This window comes from Galeopterus variegatus, unplaced genomic scaffold (assembly GCF_000696425.1).
Source record: "Galeopterus variegatus unplaced genomic scaffold, G_variegatus-3.0.2 Scaffold1125, whole genome shotgun sequence".
NCBI classification, from domain to species: Eukaryota; Metazoa; Chordata; class Mammalia; order Dermoptera; family Cynocephalidae; genus Galeopterus; species Galeopterus variegatus.
The window spans coordinates 245,786-272,162 of NW_007727236.1; the positions used below are offsets into that span (position 1 = coordinate 245,786).

The 26,377-nt window shown below is 59.3% G+C and overlaps 1 protein-coding gene across 2 annotated transcripts in view; it reads left to right on the plus strand.

Annotated features, from left to right (window-relative positions):
• PLXNA1 (plexin A1) overlaps positions 1-26,377 on the plus strand; it is a 50,249-nt gene that overhangs the window by 15,167 nt on the left and 8,705 nt on the right. For both annotated transcript variants that reach the window (XR_550655.1, XM_008574985.1), the window contains exons 5-24: positions 80-203; positions 283-436; positions 990-1,089; positions 2,588-2,702; positions 6,772-6,972; positions 9,008-9,104; positions 9,175-9,368; positions 9,509-9,660; positions 9,736-9,856; positions 10,213-10,349; positions 11,416-11,583; positions 11,790-11,883; positions 12,230-12,469; positions 12,552-12,695; positions 13,087-13,321; positions 16,014-16,156; positions 17,701-17,957; positions 18,684-18,750; positions 25,447-25,593; positions 25,698-25,857. Coding sequence is in view for 1 of the 2 variants with exons in the window: in XM_008574985.1 (XP_008573207.1) it covers positions 80-203; positions 283-436; positions 990-1,089; positions 2,588-2,702; positions 6,772-6,972; positions 9,008-9,104; positions 9,175-9,368; positions 9,509-9,660; positions 9,736-9,856; positions 10,213-10,349; positions 11,416-11,583; positions 11,790-11,883; positions 12,230-12,469; positions 12,552-12,695; positions 13,087-13,321; positions 16,014-16,156; positions 17,701-17,957; positions 18,684-18,750; positions 25,447-25,593; positions 25,698-25,857 (3,050 nt within the window). In the remaining variant the exon portion in view is untranslated. The remainder of the gene's footprint in view (positions 1-79; positions 204-282; positions 437-989; positions 1,090-2,587; positions 2,703-6,771; positions 6,973-9,007; positions 9,105-9,174; positions 9,369-9,508; positions 9,661-9,735; positions 9,857-10,212; positions 10,350-11,415; positions 11,584-11,789; positions 11,884-12,229; positions 12,470-12,551; positions 12,696-13,086; positions 13,322-16,013; positions 16,157-17,700; positions 17,958-18,683; positions 18,751-25,446; positions 25,594-25,697; positions 25,858-26,377) is intronic.

The following is a 26,377-nucleotide window of genomic DNA, read 5'->3' on the forward strand; positions in this document are numbered from 1 at the left end:
GTGTTCGGTGGGCTGGCTGTCCAGGGGCTCTCCCTGGATCGCCCCTTGGGCGCCCAGCCTTAGTCCCCTCTTCCTCCAGCTGCTCACGACAGGATGCCTGTGAGCGGGCGGACGAGCCCCAGCGCTTTGCCTCAGACTTGCTGCAGTGTGTGCAGCTGACGGTGCAGCCGCGCAACGTGTCTGTCACCATGTCCCAGGTTCCGGTGAGTGTGGTACCTGGGTGTGGCGGGGGCAGGTGCAGCTGCAGGCCCCGCTCACCCAGGCCTCCTGCCTGCCGGCCAGCTTGTACTACAGGCCTGGAATGTACCCGACCTCTCAGCTGGCATCAACTGCTCCTTTGAGGACTTTACCGAGTCTGAGGGTGTCCTGGAGGATGGCCGGATCAACTGCCGATCACCCTCTGCCCGGGAGGTGGCACCCATCATGCGAGGCCAGGGTGAGTGCCCTTCCTGCCCCCCACACCATGACGGAGGTGTGTTTACACCTCGCCCAGCTCGGTTCCAAGGGCGTGTCTGTGGAGATGGTGACACGTGATGCCTGGGGGTCTCACCTCCTGTTTGTCCTGATGTTGATGGAACAATTCAGGCCAGGCCAGGCTGACAGGCCCTCCCTCCCAAAAGGTGTGCAATCACTGGGGACAGCAGGTGGATGTCACGTCATGAGGCTAGAGGATGGTAGCTTAGGCAGGAGGACGCTGGGGCAGAGAGGCAAGGTGTGCTCAGGGATCGGTGGGACTATAGCTTGGTGAGGGGCAGCCTGTGTAAGGTCAGAGGTCAAGTGGGTGGGTGGGGGGCAACAGCCATGAGTATAGCGGGGCCCATGGGGGTGTAGGGCACAGGGTCCTCTGGCTGCTGGGAGCTTTCAGTCAGGTGCTTTGCAGACTCTTCCCGAACACCCCAGCCTGCATACTCAACAGGGCTGATGTCAGGGGCTTGGAGAGTCCTGGGCTCTGTGGTAGCCTTGGTGACTCAGCTCTACTGCCTGTGCAGGAGACCAGCGGGTGGTGAGACTCTACCTGAAGTCCAAGGAGACCGGGAAGAAGTTTGCCTCCGTGGGCTTTGTCTTCTACAACTGCAGCGTCCACCGGTCGTGAGTGTCAGGCCCCGCCCTGCTGCGTGTCCTTTCTCTGTGGCCCCACTGTCATCACTCTGCAGCCGTGCCCTCCTGCAGCGGGAGTCCAGCGGGCAGGGGTGGCGCTTGTGAGGCTGGGGCTCTTGCACCCAGGAGGTCAGGGAAGGGGAGAGGCTGCCATGAGAGCTGCTGGCAGGTGGGAGCCAGCAGAGGCGAGGCTGTGAGGGGCAGATGGGAAGGTCCTGAGGCTGGGATGGAAGTGCCAGCAGGCGCGGGCAGAGTGAGCAGGAGAGACAGCCTCCGGGGACCAGCCTGGGGTGAGGGCACGTCGCTGTTGGGCCCTGTGCGGCTGCAGGGGGCCAAGCAGAGTGATGTGCACTGAGGTACACGTGGGACAATGTGTCCACCATGGTGTGGACAGTGGCCTGTGGCCCAGAATGGAGGCTGGGAACTCAGGAAGGAGGTGGTCTTGTCGGGTCCTGGGCAGGGGCCCACACACGTCCACTTGGTGCCTGCTGCCTCTGGCCTGGTGGACGGCTGCTGGATGGGGGCGTCCAGGTCCCCTGCAATTCGTGCTGGCCTGGGGGGCTCCTGGCTGGGCTGTGGAGAGTGGGGAGCCGCAGCTGTGCTTTGGCTGCTGTGTCCACTGTCCATCCTGGCCATGAGCTCCCCGGCCTCAGAGCAAGGAGAAGCTGAGTGCACTGGGGCTGAGAGGGGAACCCTCAGCTCTGCCCTGACTTAGCCCAGGCGGAGGCAGGAAGGCCCCTAACAGGTGGCAGGTTTTGGCCTCAGGAATGGGGGAGTTGCCTGGTTTTCTGCCTTGCCTTTGTTGACTGACTCTCAGACTGTCTCTCACAGCTCTTCGTGGAGCCCCCCATGTGGGACCAGGCAGTGTCTTTACTTCCAGAATGCAGCTTCTCTTGTCCTAGGCAGGTGGGGGGGATCTTTGGGGCAGGGGATTGCACTGGCAAAGGCCTGGAGGGGATCCTGGTCCTCAGGGGAAGCAGAGTAGCTGGAGTGGGCCAGGGTGGCCGGCAGGTTGTGAGATCCTGGACAGAAGGCAAAGGTGGTGTCCTCCTGGAGGCTATTGAGATGAGTTGTGAGCCTTGTGGAGGCCACGTGGGCAGAGCACCCATGGAGGCCGGCTCCACTTGGGCCTCAGGACGGGTCAGAGGTGACGCAGAGGCCACTGACCAAGTGGAGCCTGTGTTCTGGTTGGAGAGGAAGGTGTGCACCATGGCTCTGTCCAGATCTCCAGCAGCTGCTCACACCTGACTTTAAATCTGAGTTCATCAAGATGGGAGAAAATCACGGGTGTAACAGTCATGCGTGGCCAGTGGTCGCTGCGTTGGTGGCACTGGGGTACTGTCACGTGGTGATGGAGGCTCTGGAGGGGCAGGCAGTGAAGAGGAGTGTCAGGAGGGCGGCCTGGGCCTCTCTGAGGAGGGATGGCAAGCTGTGGGGGGTGTCCGGCTGTCCTGTGGTCCCACCCTCACCACCCGCTCTCTGCCTGCAGCTGCCTGTCGTGTGTCAATGGCTCCTTCCCCTGCCACTGGTGCAAATACCGCCATGTGTGCACACACAATGCCGCTGACTGTGCCTTCCTAGAAGGCCGTGTCAATGTGTCCGAGGTAAGGCTGGCTGAGGGGTGGGGGGCTCAGGCTTTTGGAGGTGGAATGAGCCATGGGGAGACAGTCCTACCTTGATGTCACAAAACCTGGCCTGGGAGAGCACCCCGTGGGTAGCCGGGACATCAGTCTATCATTCATGGACCGCGAGAGCGTGACCAAGCTGGGTCAGTCTGGGAGGATTCTGGCCCAAAAGCTCTGTGGGGTTGGGGACATCTTCCTGGGCTGCGACCCTCCAGGGAAGGGAAAGACCCTTCAGATGACTTGCTGCACCTGGCCTCTGCTTAGTGGACGAGGGTCTTCTGGATGCAGCAGGGAGGGCACTGTCTGAGGACCCCAGCCAGCACTGGTGGGAGCTTGAACTGTGAGGTGCCTGGCAGAGGAGGTGCACAAAGCCTGGTTCCTGGCATCCCATGGCAGGCGAGGGAGCTCTTTGGATTAACTTGCAGAGCGGCTGGTGGGTTCCTTGAGTCATCTGAAGTACTCCATGGTAATTGCTAGTAATTAGGTAGTAATTATTTTGGAGCCTGGGCAAGGCGCTGACTTTATTTATGAGCAGCGGGCTGGTCCTCCTGGAACCCCAGGCTCTCAGAACCAGGATGGGGCTTGCTGGGCACTGAGTGGATGGGAAGTGGAGGCCTGGGCCAGGGGTTGGGGGCTCCCTGCTCAGCCTGTGGGTGTGGAGCCAGGATTTGAAGTCAGGGCCTTTCTTTGGCTGTTGATACCATGCTTGTTGGCTGGATCGGGGAAGGCAGGCAGGTCTGTCCTGCCGGGGCACTTGGGGTAGCAGCCAGACTGGACTTCCCTGAACAGGCCTGTGGCAGAGGAAGCCTAGGTGGGTACGGAGCCCCTGAAATGCTGTGGGCTCCCCCTCCTCACAGTGGCCTCCCCTGACCACGCCTCTCCCCCATCATTCTCTGGACTTGGCTTTTCTGCTCCCTGAAGTGATGCCGCTTATCAGGGGACAAGACACGGTGGAGGGTGGGCTGAGTGCAGGCAGGGATGGCCTGAGGAGCTAGGCCAGGTGTCTTGCAGCGGGTGGGGGCAGAGGGGTTGGGGAGCCAGGTCCTGGAGGCTTTGGGTGGGTGTGAAGTTGGTGCAGGTGTGACCTGCTTCAGGCAGTGGCTCTGGGCCCATGTGGTGCCTGGGAGGTAGTTGAGTGGTCATGAAGGCTGGGGCAGAGCTATGGGTGGGGCTATGGGCAGTTTGAGGTGGTTTTGGAGGCCTAGGTAGCCCAGTCTCTTTCTGGGGTCCTTTCTGACCCCCTCCCCATCCAAGCCATCAACTCTAGGACAGCTTCTGCAGGTGTAGGAAGCCCCTGAAGCTAGTGACCCTGGAGTCCTGCGGACCTGCTTGTGGGCATGTTGGCCCTGGGAGGTAGAACAGGAGGGCTAATCCTCTTGAGGAGGTCACCTGCTCAGAGCTGGGCTGGAGGAGTGTGGGGTCGAGGCAGGGTTGTTTGGGGGGGTAAATTCATTGCATAGACTCTCACTCTGCAGCTATAGCATGGATTTTTGTGTGGACGTTTCCAAGAAGTGTGATGTGTCCACAGACTTATCAGATGAAGTTGCCTGGGGAGTTGTGGGCGTGGAACGACAAGCTCCTCACCCTCAGGCCCCTGCTTCTCATCTCCGGTTCTGGTGGCTCCTGGGGCAACCTCCTTACACGGGTGTGCCTGCATCAGCCGTCCGGCTTCCTGTTGAGACAGTCGAGGGCTCCCTTTGCCACCCCGTGGTGGGAAGGGATCTCTGAGGACCCTGCCCTTGCCCCCTCCTTGCACTCTCGTGTGTTCTGTTTTGGGATACAGGGTTGGGGGTATTGAGGAGGCTGCTGGTGCCATGTGGCTGGGGTCTGGCGGCTTCCCATCTGGAACCCCCTGAAGCAGCACTCATGTTTAGCCTGGGACACACTGAGGCATCGGGACTTTGGGAAGTCTGCGAGATGGGAGGCATGGCTGGCATCTCCACTCAGAGGTCCAAGACCTGGACCCCACACTCTGGCCTCCCTCCTGCCAGGCCCAGTGGACATCCGGGTCTGTGACCAGAGTGAGACATCAGGAGGGACAGGGCCCTGGGCTAGTTGGTCACTGTGTCTCTAGCAGTGAAACACATGGTGAGTCTACTCAGTTTTCTCTTGATCTGTGTCAGCAGAAAGTCCAGGAAAAGGGAGCAATGTCCAAACTGAACCATAAAATAGAGTCTCAGCTCCTCAGTTGGTTCACAGACTTGAGCCAGTTTAAGACCCAGCACCCTTGAGTGAACAGCCCCACTGCACTGTCAGAAACGTGCACCATTCATCTCTTCCCAGCCTTCCCCAAAGGGCCCTTTGGCCTTTGCCAGGGTGACCGTGCATTGGGGAAAGGGAAATAATTGACTTTTCTTGGATTGCTGGTCATGGGTTCAGAACACATTTGTCTCCAGGAGCCCCAAACATTACTGTGGCCCACAGTGGAGGCCTGTGGAGTCAGATGATCAGAAGAGCTCCAGCCCAGGCCCCTCTCACAGTGGGCCCAGGGGGCCCCCGTCTTGTCTGTAATTTCTCCCTGAGTTCTGGAGTGCGTAATTGGAAGAGACACCCTTGCTGGGTGTGTGGAGGAGGAGGAGACAGGGAGGTGGGGAGGAGGCAAGAATAGCCCCAGGAGAGGGCCAGGCGCAGCCGGGCAGGACTGCCACCAGAGCACAGTAGTCAGATGGGTGGTGGGGTGGCGCAGGGAAGTGGACGACCTCAGAGTCTGGGGACGGGCAGGTGGGAGCTCCAGCTGGCCTTGCTGTCTGCTGCACTCACATGCTCTCACTGTGGGTATTGCTGGTAGGTTCATGGACAGTGCAGGGCCCTGGTGGGGTCCTTGTGCTAGGGGAGCCTGTTCTATGTCTCCTGGGCTCATGGGCACCAAGGAAGCCCAGGCCACGCCATCGTTACCTGGGTATTTTTTGGTTGGGTGGATGTTAGGAAGCCACTTAGCCTGGATTCCAGCTGTTCCAGGGGCTGAGAGCAGGCCTGGGCTTGGACCTGGAAGGGATCTCAGAGCCCGAACTGACACCGTTTTGATGGCTGGGGCCCCACGGTGCCAAGGCCCAGGGCAGGGCCAGTCATGGTGAGACCCCAGCCTGAGCCTCGGAGTGCAGAGTCACTGGGCGCCCTTCAAATGGCCAGGGAAGTGCGGGCATAGGTATGGGCCACTGTAGATGCCTTGCCTTCCTACCAGGCTGTGGCCTGAGCACACAGCTGCTAATGCAGCCTTGAGTAGGGGCTGGTGGCCCTACTTACAAGCTTCCACCACCTGCCTCTCCCCAGTGGACACAGGGGCATCCCTGGTGACCCAGTGGCTAGTGGTCAGCTTTCCCAGCTAGGCCTTGTTAGCTGTGCTCCCATGGAGCCCCTGAGGGGTTGGACCAGAGTTCAGGCCTCCTCCTGGGGCTCCCCAGAATCTTTGCGGAGCTGGTCCCAGGCCCAAGCGTGCCTTGGGAATTGTTGCAGGGCTTGGGGATTATGGCCTGTTTTCAGATTCCCTATTTTAAGCCCGGCCCAGCAGCATTCCCGAGGGCTGTCTGCTCTGCTCCTGGCGGCAGCCGTGCTGCAAGCAAGCAGGGCCCTTGCATCAGATAGTGTTGCTGAGATGCGGGCCCCAGGGGCCCGGGCTGTTTTTTTTGCCATGCTCTGGCTATTTTTACATGCTCCTTGGGCCCCCAGGTGAGTGCTTGCAGCCCAGGGCTGCACTCTCAGCTGCTTCTGCCTCCAGGGCCTTTTCAGCTGCAGGCCAGATGGGGCCCCTTTGCTCTTCAGAATAGTGGGGCCCTAGCACATGGGCCAGGGCATCCTGGGGCAAAGGGGAGAGGGCCTGTCCTGGTCACAGTATGTAGCTGCATCCTGGGGGAGAGCAGAGCCTGGGCCTCCTGCTTCTGGCCTAGTAGGCTGCCTCTTCAGCCCTCTGTTTGCCAGTGTGTGAAATGGGCACGACGCTACTTGGCTGGAGAAGCCCGTGCTCTGTGCAGACCGCAGTTCAGCGTGTGGAGGGCACACCCTTCTCACTGGCCACCAGCCCTGGGCTCAGCTGAAGCCTTGTCGCCCCTAGGACTGCCCGCAGATCCTGCCCTCCACCCAGATCTATGTGCCGGTGGGTGTGGTGAAGCCCATCACCCTGACTGCTCGGAACCTGCCACAGCCACAGTCGGGCCAGCGTGGCTATGAGTGCCTTTTCCACATCCCGGGCAACCCAGCCCGTGTCACCGCACTGCGCTTCAACAGCTCCAGCCTGCAGTGCCAGAATTCCTCGGTGAGGCGGGTTAGAGTGGGTGAGTCTGGGGGCAACCCTGTGCCCTAGAACGGGACGGTTGCCTTCCCGGCCCTGGACCTCGTCTGTGTGCGTTCACGAGGGCCAGTGCCTGTGGGCAGGGTACCATGGATAGGTCAGGAAGCGCCTCTGGCTTCCCGGGCGCTGCCCCACCCCTCAGGTGTGCCTGGGTTGTGCAGGTGAGTAGGCTGCAGGTGGGGCCGCACAAGTCCTTGGAGCCACTGTGAGTCCCCTGGACATTTGATGGGAGGCCATCTCGGATGTGGGAGTGGGCCACTGTTGTGAGGCCCGGTGGTGTGTGCAGACTGTGACTCTGTGGGTCTCCTGGTCATGGGCTGAGAGTCAGGTGCCAGTGTGTGCAGGAGCAGCCAGGTGCTGCCATCTTTCATCACCCCTGCTCCAGGGGCCAGTGCCAGAGCCCATGGACTTCTGTTGGTGTCCTGTGGCCAGATGTGAGAATTGCTCAGGTCAGCCCGCATTTGCACATTAGCAGATGGGCCATGCCTGTGAGCCAGGAAGAACCCACATTTGCAGCTTCAAGTCTAATAAGATGATGTTCTATGAGCTCTGTAGTCAAGTTCAGTGATTTTAGCAATGGGTGATCTCTGCAGAGGCAGAGACTTTCCTGGAGAGCCAGAGGGAGTGGGCCAAGTCAGTCATTGGAGGCCTGGGCTCAAGGCCCGTGCTCTTGTAGGGCTCCTTCTGTGGCAGCCACAGGCCTCAGTTTCCCCATCTGTCTGGGAAGGGTGTGGTCAGGCAAGCAGTGTTCTTGTGGAGTTGACTTGGGCCCTGTTTGGCAAGGTGGGTGGCTCTGGGCTATTGGCAGGGCCTTGGTTGTTCTCCAGCCCCTAGAGTGCCAAAGAGGGGCCTTGATGGGGTCAGAGGTCTGGCTCCTACAGCCCCTTGGCTGACCCCTGGTCTGTTCTAAAGGTGGGTGCAGGGCCTGGGATCACAGCAGCTCCCTGGGGCAGGACGGGCTGCAGGTTGGCCACGAGGATCACTCTGTATCTCCAGGGCTGGCCTAGAATTCCCTCCACCTGCCTGCCAACCTTCCCAGCTATTTCTGTTCTTTGGCCTGACTCCCGTCTGCCCGCCTCTTCCACCTGCACCTGTCTCGGTCCCTCCATCTCCATCCTCCATGGCCCGTCTCTCTGTGTGTCTTGAAGGCTCTCTCTGTGCTTCGCTCATCCATTCCCCTTCCTCCTCACCAGGCCCCCATTTATCTTTTCTCCAGCTGCGTTTAAAGGGAAGAGGGAGTATCCTGGAATTTGATAGGATCCAATTAAATTCCTGCAGATAAAATAATGATGAATTGCAGGGCTGCCCCTGGGAGACGCCAAGCTCCCTGCCTCCACTCCAAGCACAGGAGCAGAGTTGAGGTCATCAACCTCAGAAAACGGGACCCAGCTGCAGTGCTAGGCCCAGGCTTCCTGGGAAGGGGCAGTTACCCCGAGCCCAGCCCAGCCTTGGGAGACTGGGGCAGGGTGGCACTGGACAGTGATTCTGCTGGCCTGTGCCCCAGCAGGGGACTTGCTTATCTCGCACCTCAGGGCAGTCCTGGCCCATTCAGCAGATGAAGCTATTGAGGTTCCCAGAGCATCCCTGATGTCTGTCCAGGGGGCCCAGCTGGGAGGCCTGGTTTCCCAGCAGGGCTGACCACAGGGAGCAGTTTGAGGCTGAGGGCTCCTTGTGGTTGGAGGAGGTCCTTGAGATTTCATGGAGGCTGACCTCAGAAGCTGGGAGGTCACCTCATATGGAGGCCGTGGAACCAGGAAGAAGCTGTGTGTGAGGGGGTGGGTGCAGGGGAGCTGGGCGTGACTGCAGAAGCTTGCCCCCTCACTGGCAGGCGGGCAGGCAGGAGGCTGCTGTGGGGTTTGCTTGGGAGGCCGTGTGCTGGGGCCCTGCCAGGCCCACTTCCAGTGGCCAGTCCCAGGGATGGCGAGGTGCATGCAGGCCCCTGCCCAGGAGGTGGTGGCCTGTGAGCCCTGGGACCTGACTGCCTGGCTGCTACCCACAGTACTCCTACGAGGGGAACGATATCAGCGACCTGCCCGTGAACCTGTCAGTTGTGTGGAACGGCAACTTTGTCATCGACAACCCCCAGGACATTCAGGGTAAGCAGAGGCACCCTGGCCAGGGGGGGGCAGTGGGCAGGGCCGAGCTGACCGCGACCCCTCCCCACAGCCCACCTCTACAAGTGCCCGGCCCTGCGTGAGAGCTGTGGCCTCTGCCTCAAGGCTGACCCACGCTTTGAGTGCGGCTGGTGTGTGGCCGAGCGCCGCTGCTCCCTGCGCCACCACTGTCCTGCTGACTCGCCCACATCCTGGATGCACGCCCGCCACGGCAGCAGCCGCTGTGCTGATCCCAAGATCCTCAAGGTAGGTCGTGACCCCTGCTAAACCCAGGTGCCTGCCCCATCCCCACTTAACTCCTACCCACCATGCTGTCTTATCTGGCGGGGCAAGCCCTGCCAGGCTGGGTACCTAAGATGCAGTGCCTGGCCCCTGCCGCCCTGCAGCTGTCCCCCGAGACAGGCCCACGGCAGGGGGGCACGCGGCTTACCATCACAGGCGAGAACCTGGGTCTGCGGTTCGAGGATGTGCGACTGGGCGTGCACGTAGGCAAGGTGCTGTGCAGCCCTGTGGAGAGCGAGTACATCAGTGCCGAGCAGTGAGTGCCACCCAGGTGTTGGGGGGCGGGCATTGGGGGTCCCTGCAGCTACTGAGGCCCACCCGGTACCCCCAGGATTGTCTGTGAGATCGGGGACGCCAGCACGGTGCGGGCCCATGATGCCCTGGTGGAGGTGTGCGTGCGGGACTGCTCTCTGCACTACCGTGCCCTATCGCCCAAGCGTTTCACTTTTGTGGTAAGCCCTCATTCTGCTGCTCCAAGAAGGTGACCATGGGTACCACTGAGACCTTGCATGGGTGCAGGGTGGCCTGGGCCCATGGGCCCCTCCTGTCCTCCCTTGGGTCCTCTGGTCCAGCACACCCTGCTCCCCATGGCCTCTGGTGCTGTCCCCTCTCCTGTGCTGAGCCCAGCCCCAGGGCTCCCTAGCCCACCTCCTGGGAACCCCCGGGCGTGGGTCTGGAGCCCAGCTTTGGACAGGTGGCTTCTCCTGGGCTGGGTACAGCTGGTGGTACACACAGGCAGAGGGGGGCCTGGCCCCATGTACTCGAGAGGACTTCCCTGGGACCTCCAGCAAGTTTCTTCTTCCTGTAGACTCCAACCTTCTACCGCGTGAGCCCCTCCCGCGGGCCTCTGTCGGGGGGCACCTGGATTGGCATTGAGGGGAGCCATCTGAATGCAGGCAGTGATGTGGCTGTGTCTGTGGGCGGCCGGCCCTGCTCCTTTTCCTGGTATGGGGGCAGGTGGGAAGCCCTGTCCTGCTGGTGGTTGGGGGCCAGGGCTGTACCTCCTCTGGGTTCACATGACTGTGTGCCCCCTCCTGTTTCCCAGGCAACAGGCTGGAGGGCCTGGCTGGGGTGATCCTGTGGAAACCTGGAGGCGGGAGAAGGTTACCATGGAGACAGGGGCTACCTGGAGAGTGGGAAGAGGAGGGAGGGCCAGCCTGTGGTGGGTGGGCCTGGCCTCCCGCATGACCTGGTGCCTTCACCTGGTTCTTCCCTTGAGGGGAGGAGGAAATCTCTTGAGAACAAAATACAAAATATTTTTGAAAAATTTTGAGAGAGAAAAACAGAAATCTTAACAGAAGTCTCGAAGCTTGAAGTGGATAATTTTAGATTAGGGATGATAATGGAACAGCCCGTTAGATATTTTCCTGTGGTAATTACCCGTTATTAGACTGATCATTGATGTTTGTAGCGGAGCTGGGCCTGGTGGCACTGGGGTTTCCCAGCTATGCTGAAGTGGCCAAGGGGACGGGTCCAGATGCAGGCAGTGCCTGGCCAGCTGCCCGGCTGGGTTGACCCTGTGTCTCATCCCCCAGGCTAGCTCATTTTGTGCTCTCGTGGTCACCCAAGGACATGAAGATTGAGCCCCATTTTTCAGGTCGGGATGGTGTAGAGAAGGAAGGTGCCTACCTTACTGAGGGCAGTGGGAGTCAGCACCGGACTAGGTGGGAGAGTTCGCGCTCGTAGGCTGGGGCTGCTTGCAGCTTGAGCCCACTTGCCAGCCCAGAGGGTGGCATGAGAGCAGGTGTGCTCAGGGCCTGGAGAGAGTGCAGCAGGCAGGCCCCTCCCATCACAGTGGGGCTTTTGAGGACCACAGGTTCTCAGGTCAGAGGTCCAGGGGAGGCAGCAGGGACGAGTTGGTCAGGCCCCCAATGCCAAGCAGGGCAGTATGGGTGGTGGCAGTGGCCGTGGTCATACAACTCGGCTGTGGAGCCATGCCATCCATCCCCCTTGAAGGTGAGCTGTGGCGTGTGTCCTGATGCCACCCCACTGTCCCCCTGGGTTCCTCCAGGAGGAACTCCAGGGAGATCCGGTGCCTGACACCCCCTGGGCAGAGCCCTGGCAGTGCCCCCATCATCATCAACATCAACCGCGCCCAGCTCACCAACCCCGAGGTGAAGTACAACTACACCGAGGACCCCACCATCCTCAGGATCGACCCTGAGTGGAGCATCAACAGGTGGGATGGTTGCCCCAGGCCCCGCCCCTGCCCCTGTGACTGAGACCCATGCCGAGCCAGGAGCCCCCCTCTGCTGCCTGGCTTACCATGTTTTCTGGCCATGAAACATCTGTGCTGAGTGCTTCTACCGTGCCTGCTGTCTGGGGAGCGGGCTCTGGCTGAGCTGTCAGGCTTCGTCCGTTGACTCTTCAGGCCTCACTTTCTAGTGGTGGGACCCTCCTCACGGTCACGGGCACCAACCTGGCCACTGTCCGCGAACCCCGAATCCGGGCCAAGTATGGAGGCGTTGAGAGGGAGAACGTGAGTCCTTGCCCTCTGTGGCTTCCCTCAGACCCTGCCCTGCCTTCCATCCCTGCCTGGGCTCCCTCCTCAGCGTGTGCCAGCCTCGGCTGCTCCTGGAGGCCCTGTGGAAGGCAGCGTCCCTTCCAGGGGGTGGGAGGAGTGTGCCCGGGCAGCCGGCCTGTGCCCCTCCTTCAGGCCCGCCTCTTCCTCGGCCCACACAGGGTGGGCGCCCCAGGAACGTGCTCCCCCCTGCTCCACCCATGCCTGGAGCCTGGCACCTTCCGCAGGGCCGGGCTCTGTCACAGGAGAGCTGTCCTGTCCTCTGTGAGGGCCGGCCGAGCGTCCTTGTTTCCTGTGCCCCCAGAGCTGCGTGGTGTACAATGACACCACCATGGTGTGCCGAGCGCCGTCCGTGGACAACCCGGTACGCAGCCCACCGGAGCTGGGGGAGCGACCGGATGAGCTGGGCTTCATCATGGACAATGTGCGTGCTCTGCTAGTGCTCAACTCCTCCTCCTTCCTCTACTACCCTGACCCTGTGCTGGAGCCACTCAGCCCCACAGGCCTCCTGGAGCTGAAGCCCAGCTCCCCGCTCATCCTCAAGGTGGGTCGCGGTCACCTGCCTGCTGTGGCAGTCAGAGAAGAGGCTCTTTGGCCAGGGCTCTGACTCACCTCACTGTCTGCAGGGACGGAACCTCCTGCCACCTGCGCCCGGCAACTCCCGGCTCAACTACACAGTGCTCATCGGCTCCATGCCCTGCACCCTAACCGTGTCGGAGACACAGCTGCTGTGCGAGTCGCCCAACCTCACAGGGCAGCACAAGGTCACGGTGCGTCCACTGTGTGGCCCCGGCTCTGTTCTCCTGGGCCCCACCCACCTTTCACCTGCTGATCTTGCTCCAACCAGGGCCACCCCAGCCCTGTGACTCAGCCCTAGACATGCCCATCTCAGCAAGCCCAGCTCCAGGATGGGCCCTACCCTGCCTTTGGCTGCATGAGCTCCTGGACTACCTCCTGCCCTGAGCCCTCGTGCTGTCCAGGCTGGCTCGGGTGCCTGCCTTGGGTCCCAGCATCCCCACCCACTGACCACTCTGGGCTCTTGTTGGTGGCACATCACCCACAGGCAGGTGCCACCGGGCATATGGAGGGCTGTCGGGACAGGGCTCTGGAGGTCCAAGGGAGCATGGCTGGTTCCTGAGTGGCCTCCACCCTACCCAACAGGTGCGGGCAGGTGGCTTTGAGTTCTCTCCAGGGATGCTGCAGGTGTACTCAGACAGCCTGCTGACACTGCCTGCGATCGTGGGCATTGGTGGTGGTGGGGGCCTCCTGCTGCTGGTCATCGTGGCCGTGCTCATCGCGTACAAGCGCAAGTCACGTGACGCTGACCGCACCCTCAAGCGGCTGCAGCTCCAGATGGACAATCTGGAGTCCCGTGTGGCCCTTGAGTGCAAGGAAGGTCTGTTGGGGCAGAGGCTTGGGGGCTGGGGCTGGGTGTCCAGGGCTTGCTGAGGAAGCTGCTACCCCTGAGCCACGCCTGTCCTGCCTGCTGGCTCCAGCTCATTTTACAGCACTCTGAATGGCCATGTTTTGCCAGGCTTGTCCCAGGGAGGTTGGTAGTTGCCGACCAGAACTTACAGCCTGGCCCTGGAGCAGGTGCCATCTCAAGACACAGACCCTGGAGCCAGGCTGCTGGCATCTGCATCCTAGCCTGGCTGTGAGGCTGGGGATGGGCTGCTTTTCCTTATGTGCCTCAGTCTCTTCTGTAGAGTGGGCACAGTGATGGGGCCCGCTTGGCTGGGCAGCATGAGTGCTGTGGCCTGCTGGGCGGTGGAGCATGTGCACACCTGCCAGCATGGGTACTACTGTACATGCCTTGAGTGGGGGCCCCTCACCAGGGTGCCTGTCTTCAGTCCCCAGGCACACAGTGTTTGGCCTGGGCTGGCCATTGTCCCCAAGGAGCTCTCTGCCAGGGAGTCAGGCCACACCATTCTCTGGAGGTGGGGGTGCATGTCCACTGTGATTCGTGATTGTGAGTGGTATTGATAGGCTCAGACTGGCTTTGGCAAGGGACAACATTGGGCTTCCTGTGCAGGAAAGTTCAGGGGTGGTGGGCGTGCATCGGCCTGACTGGCCTGGGCCCTCAGCATTGTGTCCCGAGTCTCACTGTCTTGTGTCTCCTCTCCCCTGGTGCCAACCTCTCTTGGTGACAACATGCCACAACAGAAGGGCTTAGCTACCCAGTGGGTGGGCCCTGTTGCTGTACCAATCCCTGCGGGTCACAGCTGGTCTTCTGCCCCCCTTCCTCAGGTCTATTCCCCTGAAGCCCCTGGCAGGGAGGGGTGGACTCCAAGGCAGGTGGGGTGTGACCCAGACAGTGGGATGGGTGCCAGGTAGGCAGGGTCTGCAGACATGCTGGCTGTGGGCCAGGAGCAAGGAGGTGAACAGCTCATGGGGGTTGATGGGCAGGGCCCAGGCAGCAGGCCCCAAGCTGGAACACAGGCTCCACGTGGAGTGTATCAGGGCCCCAGGGGCCGCTGTCTCTGCCTGATGTGGCACGGAGAGGCCCGTGTGCCCAAGGTTGCACTCGTCCCAGGCAGAGCTGGGCCTGACCCCAGGCTGGTGTTTCCAGACCCCCAGCCCCTCTGCTGAGTGCCGCAGGGTACAGACAGTTGGGGTGGGGTGAGGGTTAATGCTGGGAGCAGGGAGGTGGGCTCTGAGGCCAGGGCCCATGAGGATCCCTGGCGGCCTAAGACAGAGAACCTGGTCTGCACGGTGGATGCTTGGTGGAATGGGCAGGCTCGTGGGTTTGTGTGTTGGGCTGGAGGTGGCAGACGGCAGCCCTTGGCCCCCAGGATGGCTGACATGGCTACAGGGCTGGGTGCCACCCACCTTTTGGGGTCCTATGTGCAGTGGTTGTGAGGGGAATAGAGCAGCGCTGATGATAGTTTACATTTTTGGAACATCTGTTAGGTGCCAGGCAAGACCTAGCATTTTGCAGATGTTAACTAGCAAACGCTTATGGTTCTAGCAGGCAGACACGGGAGTGTTCCTGTTGCAAGGATGGGGTATGAAGGCAAGAGCTGGAGTTATTACTAATTCTTTTGGGCCTCCGCTGGGCTAGGGTGTCCAGTTTGCCCAATCTCAAAACGCAAAGTCCTGCATTCCAGGAGCCCCCACAGTCCCAGACAAACCTGGGTGGCCCAGTGGTTGTCTCGGGCTCATCCACCTGCCTGTGGGCGGTCCTGGGGGTACTGCAGGCAGGTGTGTGTTGTGGGCTGGGTGGAAGGCAGGTGGCCTGGGCCTCTTGTGGGGCTTTTGCTTGCTGAGGGTGATTGTCCACCAAGGCCGGCATGCACGATGTCCGTACCTGCCAGCCTGTATGTGGATGCAGTGGCTGGCGGCTGCCCCACGGCTGGCCAGGTTGAGATAACCAGATGCTGCCCGGCAGTGGTGCCTGGGAGATGAAGGCCCTGGCTCATAATTAAACCTGCCAGATGTCCTCAGAGACTGCCTGGTGATCCTCTGGCTCCTGATCAGATAGCGTATCCTGCAGGCTGCTTCAGGGCCAACACTCACGGCTCTGGAATGTTCCTCTGGGGCCCCTCCCACTGCCATGCCTGCCTTTGTTCCTGAAGGAGGCAGAGCTGGTCTGGAGCAGGGCGGGCCCTGTTGAGGGCCCTGTGGCCTGAGGTGTGCATGTGGGGGTTGTCAGCATGGGGGTATGGGGATCTGAGGACAGCCTGCGGCCCACTGTCCTTGGGATCTCTCCTACCCACCACCTCCCACACCATCCCTTCCTGGGTGGCCAATGGAGCCAGCACTCTATGGCTGCTCCACCCCAAACACCAGTGTCTGGGATACAAGAGGCCCCACCCAGCCTGGCCTTGGTGCTAGTGTCTTCTCTGCTATTGTTTTGGTTAATCTTGGGAAAACCCAGTGAGAGAGAAAGGTTTTATCCTGTTAGGATTGGAGAAACTGAGGCCCAGGGAGGCCCAGTGGTTTCTTTAAGATCACGAAACCAGTAAGTGGCACAGCTAGGATTTGATCCTGGCCCCAGGAGCTGGAGGGCGGGCCATGGAGAGGGGCTGGGGCCAGGGGACTGGGGGGGCTGGCAGAGCACCTTGCCCTGATGCCATGTCTGGCCACAGCCTTTGCAGAGCTGCAGACAGACATCCACGAGCTGACCAACGACCTGGACGGTGCTGGCATCCCATTCCTCGACTATAGGACCTATGCCATGCGGGTGCTCTTCCCTGGGATTGAGGACCACCCTGTGCTCAAAGAGATGGAGGTAGGACTAGGCCAGGTATCAGCTGAGTGGGGAGGGGGTGCCGGGCTGCAGAACCAAGACTGGAGTAGCACTGTGGGGCCCTGAGCCCTGGGGATTGGTCACCACGGCTGTGCTCCCCACAGTGCCTCAGGAGGGCAGGAACGAGGGTCTGGGCCTGGGGCAGGAAGCCCAGCCTCATCCCAGCAGTCTACCCTTTAGCCTGGGCTCCTGGCTTCTGTCTTGTGGCTGAGCTCCGTGGGCTCTGACTCTCTTCGTCAGGCCCACATGCTGCTTAGCTGGCCTGGTTTCCGGGATGGCTCTGGATGCCAAACTTGGCTGGGTAGGGGCTGCATGCTGGGAGGTGCGGGCTCCGAGCTGGAGTTTGCAGTGGTTGGTTGGGGTGGGAGTGTATGGCTGACCTGTTATGGGGCCCGCAGAGAGCTGGGTTGTGCTCTGTAGATATTGGAAGCACCCAAGCTGTTGGCAGTGTGCCTGATCAGCAGAGGGGCAGAGGCTGTTCCCCAAGTCCAGCCCGGGACTTGGCAGGTCAGCTCTGTCGTGCTCTTTGGGCCATCTCTGCACCCTGTTGGATGTTGGACAGCCTGCTCCCCTTGTGGCTGTGTTGGTGGGAAATCTTTCTTGAGCTGAACCTGAATGGCCTTCCTGTCATTCTGGCTTGGGCCCAGGACTGCCTCTCGCTGCTCGGACCCACGGGCTGCCCACTGCCTTCTCGTTCCCTGAGATTGCTGCTATACCAGGGGCTCTGTATCCTCCCCCTATTGGATCTCTTTTAGTGTCTGCATTTGCTGTGTCTGTCTGGCTCTTTGTCTTAGCTGTGACTGTGGGTGTTCTATCTGGTACCTGTCACCTGTTTGCCTGGGCTGGGAGCCAGCTGTCACTGGTGGCCTCTGGGCATAGCCTGGTAGGGAACTTCCTGCCCCGAAGAGAATTGGTTCCAGTAAGAGAGAGAGCAGGCTCCTTGCAGCAGCCGTGCCTGTGTGCCACCCGTTTCGCACCTCCCTGCTGTGTGGCCCTGACCAAGCCGCCTGCCCTCAATGGCTTCCGGTGGCCTCTCCGTGAGGTCGGGAGGTCACTTGTGCATTGGTTATGGCTGTGAAGGCAGAGTGAGGCTATGGACGTGCACCCCACACCCAGGAGGTGGGGTGTTGAGCTGGGCTTCCCTGAAGCCACTGGAGGCCAGGCTGGCAGAGCAGGCCCTCTCGTGCTGGGCCCCACCAGTGCTGGTAACGCCTGTGTTGTGTCTGCCTGCAGTGGGCTTCTCAGGCTGTTGTGGCTGGGGCGTCCGTGGCCAGGGGCTGTCCTGATGACAGTGGCATTGGTGGCTGCTGCCATGTCACATCTGTGTTGCTGACAAGGACAGTTGAGGATGGGGACTGGCCCGCTGGGGCCCTGAAGAGCAGAGCAATGTGTCAGCTGCCCTCAGGCCTGCTCTCTGGCCCTATGCTGCCCACACACACCAGCCTGGGCTGGCGGGCCTCCCTCCTGTGTCCTCCGTGGGGGCTGGGCACTCCTCTGTGGTCGAGCAGGCCCATGTACCTCTACAGGTGCAGGCCAATGTGGAGAAGTCGCTGACACTGTTCGGGCAGCTGCTGACCAAGAAGCACTTCCTGCTGACCTTCATCCGCACCCTGGAGGCCCAGCGCAGCTTCTCCATGCGCGACCGTGGGAACGTGGCCTCGCTCATCATGACGGCCCTGCAGGGTGAGATGGAGTACGCCACAGGCGTGCTCAAGCAGCTGCTGTCTGACCTCATTGAGAAGAACCTGGAAAGCAAGAACCACCCCAAGCTGCTGCTGAGGCGGTGAGCCTCCTGTGGGTGCTGGGGGCCGGGCCTGGGCACAACCTGGAGGTGGGCATGGGGAATCCCTGGCGGGCCAGGTGCCAAAGGGAGGTGTGTGCTGGGGGGCGTCGTGAGATGTGCTGGGGGGAGCAGGTGCAGAGCAGGGGGAGCGTGTGCTGGGGGGGAGCAAACACAGAGGGGGTGCATGCTGGGGTGTGGGGCACATGCTGGGGGGCAGATGCGAGGGGGCATGCTGGGGGCTGGGGTTCAAAATGGGGGGCTGTGGTATGTGCTGGGGGTGAAGCAGACATTGGGAGAGACTGCTGGGTCTGGGGCGCAGAGTGGGGGGTATGCTGGGGGCGTCGTACGTGTTGGGGGTGGGGCAGTGAGGGCCCTGCTGTGCTGGAAGTACCCAAGCCAGGTAGGGGTCAAGGGGTACGAGGAATCACTGGATCCCCTGAGCCTCAGCCTCCTCATCAGGAGGTGCTGACAGTGGGGAACCCGGTGTGCCGGGCACCCTTTGGGGCCCACTGATACCAGGCCTGAGTCTTTATGTCCAGAGGCCTGGGCTCTGGGATGAAGGGCTAGGGTCTCCATGGCAGCCCCCAGAACTGCCTGATGCCCACCCACGTGGGTGCCTTTTGAGGCCTGACCTTCAGCTCTGCAGTAGCAGAGTGGAGGGTGGGGCCCGCAGGGGTGTGGTGCCTGGTGGGATGACGCCATCCTGCTGGTGTTCTGCACCCCCAGGACTGAGTCGGTGGCGGAGAAGATGCTGACCAACTGGTTCACCTTCCTCTTGTACAAATTCCTCAAGGTAGGAGAGGAGGGTCTGAGAGCGGGTGGCAGAGGCTGGGTGAGTGGTGGGAGGGAAGGGAAGGGTGGGGAGATGCGGGAGCCAGGAGGGGAGAGAGGTGCTGGGAAAGGACAGGCTGAGGGCTCCGGGGGTGACCACGCACACACTCCCAGAACCTGCGTTCGTTGCCCCTGTCCCGTCTCTTTCTGAGAACCTCACCCTACCCACTGAGGTAGGTATGGATGTCCTCAAGCTGAAGCACGTGGCCGAGCTGTTTGGGCACAGGCCCAGGTCTCCATGCTTTGCCCAGAGCCCGGAGCTGGGCTGTGAGGCTGAAGAGGGTAGAGGACACCTGGGCAGTGGCTTCCAAAGGGTCACATGCCCAGCCCGGGGCCATCCTGGGGGGGTGCCCAAGGGCTCCCACCTGGCACCCATTAACAGGTGAGGATGGCTATGCTGGGCTTCCTCTGTGCTGTCCACACTCCAGGAGACGGGTACTGGGCATGCTCAGATTGGGGTGTAGGCCGGAGTTTGCAGACTGTGACCCCGGGCTGGACATGGGTCCCCCTGGGCTTTATTTGGGCTATAATCAGTAGAATTAGTCACCTTCAGATACTGGGAAATCATACAGATACGGGTACCTGCCTTCCCCTGGAGAACCCAAAGGCTTGGTGGAGGACCCGCGTTCTTAAGCAGCGGGAGCAGCAGGGCCTCCATGTGGAGCCTGTGTGTGTGAGCACCTGCTCCCTGCGTGGGCTCCGTGGCCTGGCTGACACTCTGCGGACGAGGTGACCAGCAGAGTATCCTAGCAGTCAGAGGTGGGGCTGGTACTGACTGCCTGGGTTCAAATCTCCCAGTTTCTTATCAAATCCAGGAGCAGCATCTGTGTTCCACTGGCCCACAGGGCTAGGGCACAGCTCAGTGACCCATACACAGATTAGTGCACAGAGTGGAGTCCTTGTCCTGGCTGGGTGTCTTTGCTCCCTGACAGATGGTGGATAGGAAGTACAGGAGACAGGCAAGGGGTCTGCTAATGAGCAGGGAGGGCGAGATGTGAACAGAGGGGGGAGTCCCAGACAGAGGGGCAGCTACAAAGAAGGCCCTGGTGGGCATGGGGGCAGAGCTGGAGCACTGAGGCCATCATGGGAGGTGGCACGTTTGTGTGTACACAGCAGTCTGGGGCAGTGGTGAGTGCCCCGTGAATGATCACTGTATTGTTATGCGGAACTGGTGGCAGATAGGACAAAGCTGTGCCCTTCCTATAAAAAAGCATGGTTCTGCTAAGATTGACTTATTTACTTTCTCGCTAAACTGGGCTCTGTAAACCAAGGGAGCAGCAGTCCAGAGCCAGCTTTAAAGTGTGCAGGCAACAGAGTTTGAGCTGTCTCAGCCCCATCGGTCCCCATTTCATCCTCGTTCTCCACACCCAGAGAGACGGGGTTTACTTCAGCAGTAGGTCTGAGAACTTAGGTTGGGTGTGGGTTCTGTTTCATGCTGGGGTGCAGGGAACGGGCCCATCCCCAGGAAACCCAGCAGAGTGTGGCCGCCAGTACCACAAAGGCCGAGAGGATGGAGGGGCTATCCTGGGGTCTGTGGGGTGGGGCTGCTTTACGGAGTTGGGGGGAGTGGCTGCATTTTGAACAGGTGCTGAGGGCCATGTGGGGTCATGCAGGAGGCAGAGGAGGGCAGTCTTGGCTGAGAGAGCAGTAGGAGGGGCACAGGGAGGGGGAAGGCCCAGTGCCTTTTGGGGTGGGAGCAGCACAGGCCTGGAGGGGGTGGGCTGTGGGCTGCACTGGCCCCCGACCACCCACATTGGCAGAGGGGTCCCAAGGTCGGGGAGCTCCCAGACCTACTCAGTTGTCTCCCCTACCTGCCTCATGACACTGAGGAGGAAGCTGATGCTGGACATGAGGACACGCCCAAGGCCACGCAGTGGAGGTGGCCAAGCTGAGGACTTGCTTTCCCCTGGGGGCTTGTGTCTCTTGCCCCAGGATGGTGCCTGTGGCTGGCCAATGACTTCCTTTTGCCACACACTATTTCTTGGGTTTTTTGTTTTTGCTGTTTCTTAGGCTTTTATTTTTCAGAGCAATTTTAAGTTCACAGTAAAATTGAGCATAAGGTGGACAGATGTCCAGCACACCCCCTGCCCCCACACATCCGCGGCCTCCCCATTGCCAGCACCCACCAGAGTGGTGTGTGTGTTGTGGTGGATGAATCACAGTGACACATCATTGTCACCCAGCATCCAGGGTTTACATGGAGGCCTGGGCTTGGTGTTGCCTGTCCTAAGGGTGTTGGCAAATGTGCAGTGACATGTTTCCTCCATTACAGTGTCCCCCAGAGTACCCAGAGTACTTTCACTACTCTGAAATCCCCTGTGCCCCACCTGACCATCCCTTTCTACCCCTGAGCCTGTGGCAGACACTGACTTTTTTACTGTCTCCATAATTTTGCCTTTTCCAGAGTGTCACATAGTTGGGGTCAGGTAGCCTGTCCACACTGGCTTCTTTCACTTAGATGTGTGCATTTGAGGTTTCTCTGTGTATTTCTGTGGCTGGATAGCTCATTTCTTTTTAGCGTGTTACAAACCTTTTTAAAAAATTTTTTCTTTTGTTGTGGTGAGATAAACATCTTAACCATTTTTAAATGTACAATTCTGTTGTATTAAATACATTTACACTGTTGTGCATCCATCACCACCATCCACCTCCAGAGCTTGAAAATTTCCTCCTGAAACTCCCCACTGTACACTGATTCCCCTCGCCCTCCCCGGCGCCTGATGCCCAACCTGTTACCTCCTGTCTCTATGGATCTGACTGCTCTAGGGACCTCCAGTGAGTGGAGTCACACAGTGTTTATTCTTTCGTGGCAGGCATATGATGTGGAAGCAGCCAAGTGTCCATTGACAGATGAATATTAAACCAAATGTGGTCTGTCCACACAGTGGAATATGATTCTGCCCTAAAAGGAAGGAAATTCTGACATGTGCTGCAACATGGATGAACTTTAAGGACACAAGCTTTTTTTAAACAATCCAAATCCTCTTCATTCTGTGCTATCTTTATTTTTTATTTTTTTATTTTTTAACGATATTTTATTTTTATTTTTTTTTTCCTTTTTGTCTTTTTTCGTATCCGGCAACGGATCGCAACCCTCAGTGTCGCGCCCGTACCGGACCGGGACCGGCAACGGGATCGCAAACCTCGGTGCTGCACCCGCACCTCGCTCAGCCAGTGAGCGGGAACCGGTCTGTATGTGGGATCCGAACCCTCGGCGGGAGCGCCACCATGCTCCCAAGCGGCGCACTGTAGCAGTGAGCCACCGGGCCGGCCCATTTATTTTTATTTTTAAAATTTATTATTTTTTACATTCTAAGATGTTGTTGCAGAGCAGTTGTGGGGGGGAGAAGAGAGGGGAAGGGGGGAGTGAAATTGGGTGGGGAGTCGTGTTCAAGTCCTGTGGTACCCCCTTTATTTCAGCAGGGGAGACCAGGGGCCTTCCAGCGACAGCTCTGCCATTGCTGGGCTGGATGCAGATGTCAGGGGGGTGTGGCTGAAGCCCTGGCCTCTCACTTTCCCATCTTGGGAGCTCAGGGTGTTTCCAGTAGTGGCTCAGTGGTCATTGCTGGGCTGGTTGCCAACATCAGGGGGTTTGGCCAAGGCTGTCAGTCCCCCACCACTCCGGATTGGGTGTGCTACCTTTAGAAACAAAAACTTTAACTAAAAGGTAATCCGCACTCATTTTACACACTTAAACAATGTAGAAGTAAGTGAGTATGGAGGGGCGACCACCCCACCTGAATTCTGGACGTAGTGACTATCAGTGTTTTGGTGCCTGTCTTCCCAGGCTGGCTTCTAAACTGAATCAAATATCTAAATATCCATGGAGTATGCTTTTAATACTATGAAGCCCTACTGCTGGGCCTTGTCTTCATTAGAGTGTCTTTCTTTTTAGTACCATACATTTTGCATGGCACCTTGTTCCCTGCCCCGCCCCTCCACTTTGGGCAAAGTAAGGACATAGGTGTTGTCTTGTTCTTTTTAACAGCTGTGTAGTGTTCCACCACGTGGATACTACGTCATTTGTCCAACTGTTGCACTGCTGATGGGTGTTGGGAGAGCTGGAATTCTTCCCTGCCATGACCAGCACTGCAGCCAGCACTCCGTTGCTGCTGTCTTTGCCTGCTGGGTTAAGGTTTAAGGGATTTCCAGAAGAGGGAGTACGGGTGATCAAGCATACTCATTTTTAGTTGTAATACTTGCTGCCATGTTGTCTTGTAGTAAAAGGTTGCACCAGTTCGGCATCTGAGAGTCTCACCAGCCTGGGATAACCCTTGTTTAATGAATTTTTTTCACCTTTGCCAATTTCATAAGCACAGATTGATATTCTGTTGCTTTGGTTGGCTTTTCTTTAACAAACTGGGCATTTTTTCATGTTTGGTCACTTTTGTTTTTCCTTTGAAGCTAAGTTTGCAAGTGTCTATTTTTATTCTTTGCCTGTTTTTCTAGTGTTATTTCTTATAATTGATTATAGGAGTTTTTTTTAAAAATACACGACATCCAGGGTTATGCTAAGAAATTTTTACTTGTGTATGGTATGAGGTAGGGGTCTAACTTGATTTTTTCCACTCCTAAACGGAGAAGCACTTGACATCATTTATTGAACTGCGCATACTTATGTTACCTTTGTCCTTGGAAAGTGACACGTTTTGTTGGGCAGTTTCTGCACATTCATGGCTGGGGCTGGAGGAGTCTGAGGTCACCCCTTTTCCCCTCACTGTGCAGGAGACTGAGGCCAGAGAGGGAAAGGACTCAGAGAGGTCTTAGGTTCTGGGCCTCCTTCTTTTCTAGACTCTCTTTTACTCCTTTGTGCCATCTGGGCAGGCCTTAGAGAAGAAGTGGCCAGGGCTGGCACAGGAAGGCTGCCCTTGAGTCAGGTGCAAATGGCCTGGCTCGGATGAGCCTCCTCTGAGGACACCTGGGCTTTAAGAGGCAGTGCTGTGGCATCAGATGGATCCAGGTTCGAATCCTGGCCTCCTCAGTTCTTTGCTGTCTGACTTTGGCTGATAACCTCACTCCTCTGGCCTTCAGAGACTAGCTGTTTTCTTTTGGCCCTCTGCAAGGTCCAGGCCCAGGAGCCTTTGGACAGGCATCTGATTTTAAGACCTTGAAAGGCTCTTGTCCTCTCTTCGGCCACTCCCTTCACTCTCTTCAGATGGCATTTCGAGGAGGAGTGGCAGCTGTTAATGCCACTGTGTCCAGATCTGTGCCCTTCCCTCCTCCTTCCTGGCTGACTTCATGAAGCCAAGTTTACAAATGAAACTTGAATCAAAGACAGGCGTGTTGTTGGAAGGTCTCAGGATGACCCATGCTGTGGCCACTACTTAGCAGCTGTCTCTTTAATTAGTGCAGGTGCTAATGAGGTGCCCAGAGCGTGGGGTTATAGGGGCAGAGCCATTGTTCACTTGCCAGGGGCCAGGTGGGAGGCAGGGCTGCCCCCTTGGGGACATTCACACCTCCTGACCTCTGTTGGACATCCAGGGCCTGTAGAGGACTGTTTGCCCCTGCTCTGGTGGGGACTCTCCTGTGCAACAGATGTAGCCAGCCTAGGTGCTACAAGGGGAGACACTTGTACTTGGGGCCAGCCCTGAAGGGCCAGCAGGCTGAACTTGGCTGGTCAGCTTTCTTCACTTTGCTGTAATGCCGTGAGCTTTTCCTCACACAGCTTCCATTCCTCCAGTTTGTTGTTCAGCAAGTGTCAGTGCTGGGGCCTGGCCTGTCTCTCAGGCAGCTTTCACGCTGGGGGAGGTGGCGGGAAAGTGAACAAGCTCGTTGCGGGGAGCAATGGTGCCAGGAAGACGTGGCAAGTCTCCGGGACAGTGGTGCAGGGTGCAGCCTTGACCGGGTGCTCAGGAGGGCCTTTCTGTAAAGGGACGTTGGGGTGGGTCTAGAAGGACCAGGAACAGCTGAGGGAGAGGGTTCTGTTTATAGGGATAGCCGTTCAAAGGCCCTGTGGTGGGAACAGGAGGTGGCCCTTAAGGCTACTGTGTGGGGAGCCAGTGGGTGAGCTACTGGGGGCAGGGGCAGAACAGACCCTTGCTGAGTGCCCAGGGGCCACCTCACCAGACCCCGAGGCCCTGCTGGCCCCAGGCCGTGGACTCCTGCAACGCTCAGTACTGTGAGCCTCCCTGGGCTGGTGTGTCTGCAGGGATCAGTAAGGAGAAAGGGGCGCCTTCCACCTGCAGGGGGCCCAGCCAGGTGGGTCCCCGACATCCAGCAGATCGTAGTCACACCTAGAGGGGTGTGTGCCATGAGATGGGGGCCCTCCGGGTGAGCTCTGTCCTGGGGGCTCGGGGCTGGTCCTGCTGCGGGCTGAGCCAAGACAGAATTCGGGCGGAGCCAGCTGGCCTTGGTCTTCCTGGGTGTGCGCCTGCTTGGCTGTGCTGTATCCCTCACGTGGTGTTGGCGCCTGCTTACCAGTGTTTTATTTAGGATTTCCACATTGCTGCACATGAGGGCGATGGGCCTGTTTTATTTATTAATTTCCTTTCCCTGTCTTCCTTGGGCTTTGGTCCCAGGGACACATATACTTGCCTCCTGAAAGGCATTTGGAAGCATGTAAGTCTGTCCTTACCTGGGAGCCATGTAGATGCTCCAGGAGGGAGGGCTGAGGGCAGGAAGCCCCAGCCAGCCCAGCCTCATGCCCCGCCCGCTGCAGGAGTGCGCAGGGGAGCCGCTGTTCATGCTGTACTGCGCCATCAAGCAGCAGATGGAGAAGGGCCCCATCGACGCCATCACAGGTGAGGCACGCTACTCCCTGAGTGAGGACAAGCTCATCCGGCAGCAGATCGACTACAAGACACTGGTGAGCAGCCAGCCCGCCCGCCTTGCCCCTCGCCCAGCACGCCTGCCCTCGTCACGCCCAGGTAGGCATGCGGCGGGGCTGATGCTGCCACCCACCCCTTGCAGACCTTGAACTGCGTGAACCCCGAGAACGAGAATGCACCTGAGGTGCCAGTGAAGGGGCTGAACTGTGACACGGTGACGCAGGTCAAGGAGAAGCTGCTGGATGCCGTGTACAAGGGGGTGCCCTATTCCCAGCGGCCCAAGGCTGGGGACATGGACCTGGGTGAGCAGCAGGGGTCAGGGGCTCTGATGCTGGAGTGGGGGCCTGGGGCGTGGGCTGGGCTCTAACACTGGGGTCCAGGGGTCGGGGGCTCTGCACAGGTGAGCATATGCGTGCTGATGCAGAGGGGCCAAGAGAGTGTCTGGGAGCCACAAGTGACCTGCTTGGTGGGGAAGTCCAGTCAGGGCCACAGAGCTGCACTGGATGGGACAGTGGAAAGCCACGGAGGGGAGCAGGGTGGGCTCCCCAGGCCACGGTGGAGGTGGGATTCTAATGTACTTCAAGAGACGGTGGCTGTTGGAGCCAGGGGGCCTCTGCTCATGGGGTGGGCAGGTGGGGGCCATCAAGGGAGGGGCAGGTCTGGAGTGGGGCTCTGGGTCCTGCAGCAGGTGTGCACAGAGAGGCTGGGGCCGCCATGGAGGGCCTGGGGTGGCAGGCAGAGGAACAGGGTCTCAGGCTCGGGGAAGGCCAGACAAACCCCCAGGGTGGTGCGGTGGCAGTGGGTAGAGGGGCTGAGCCAAGG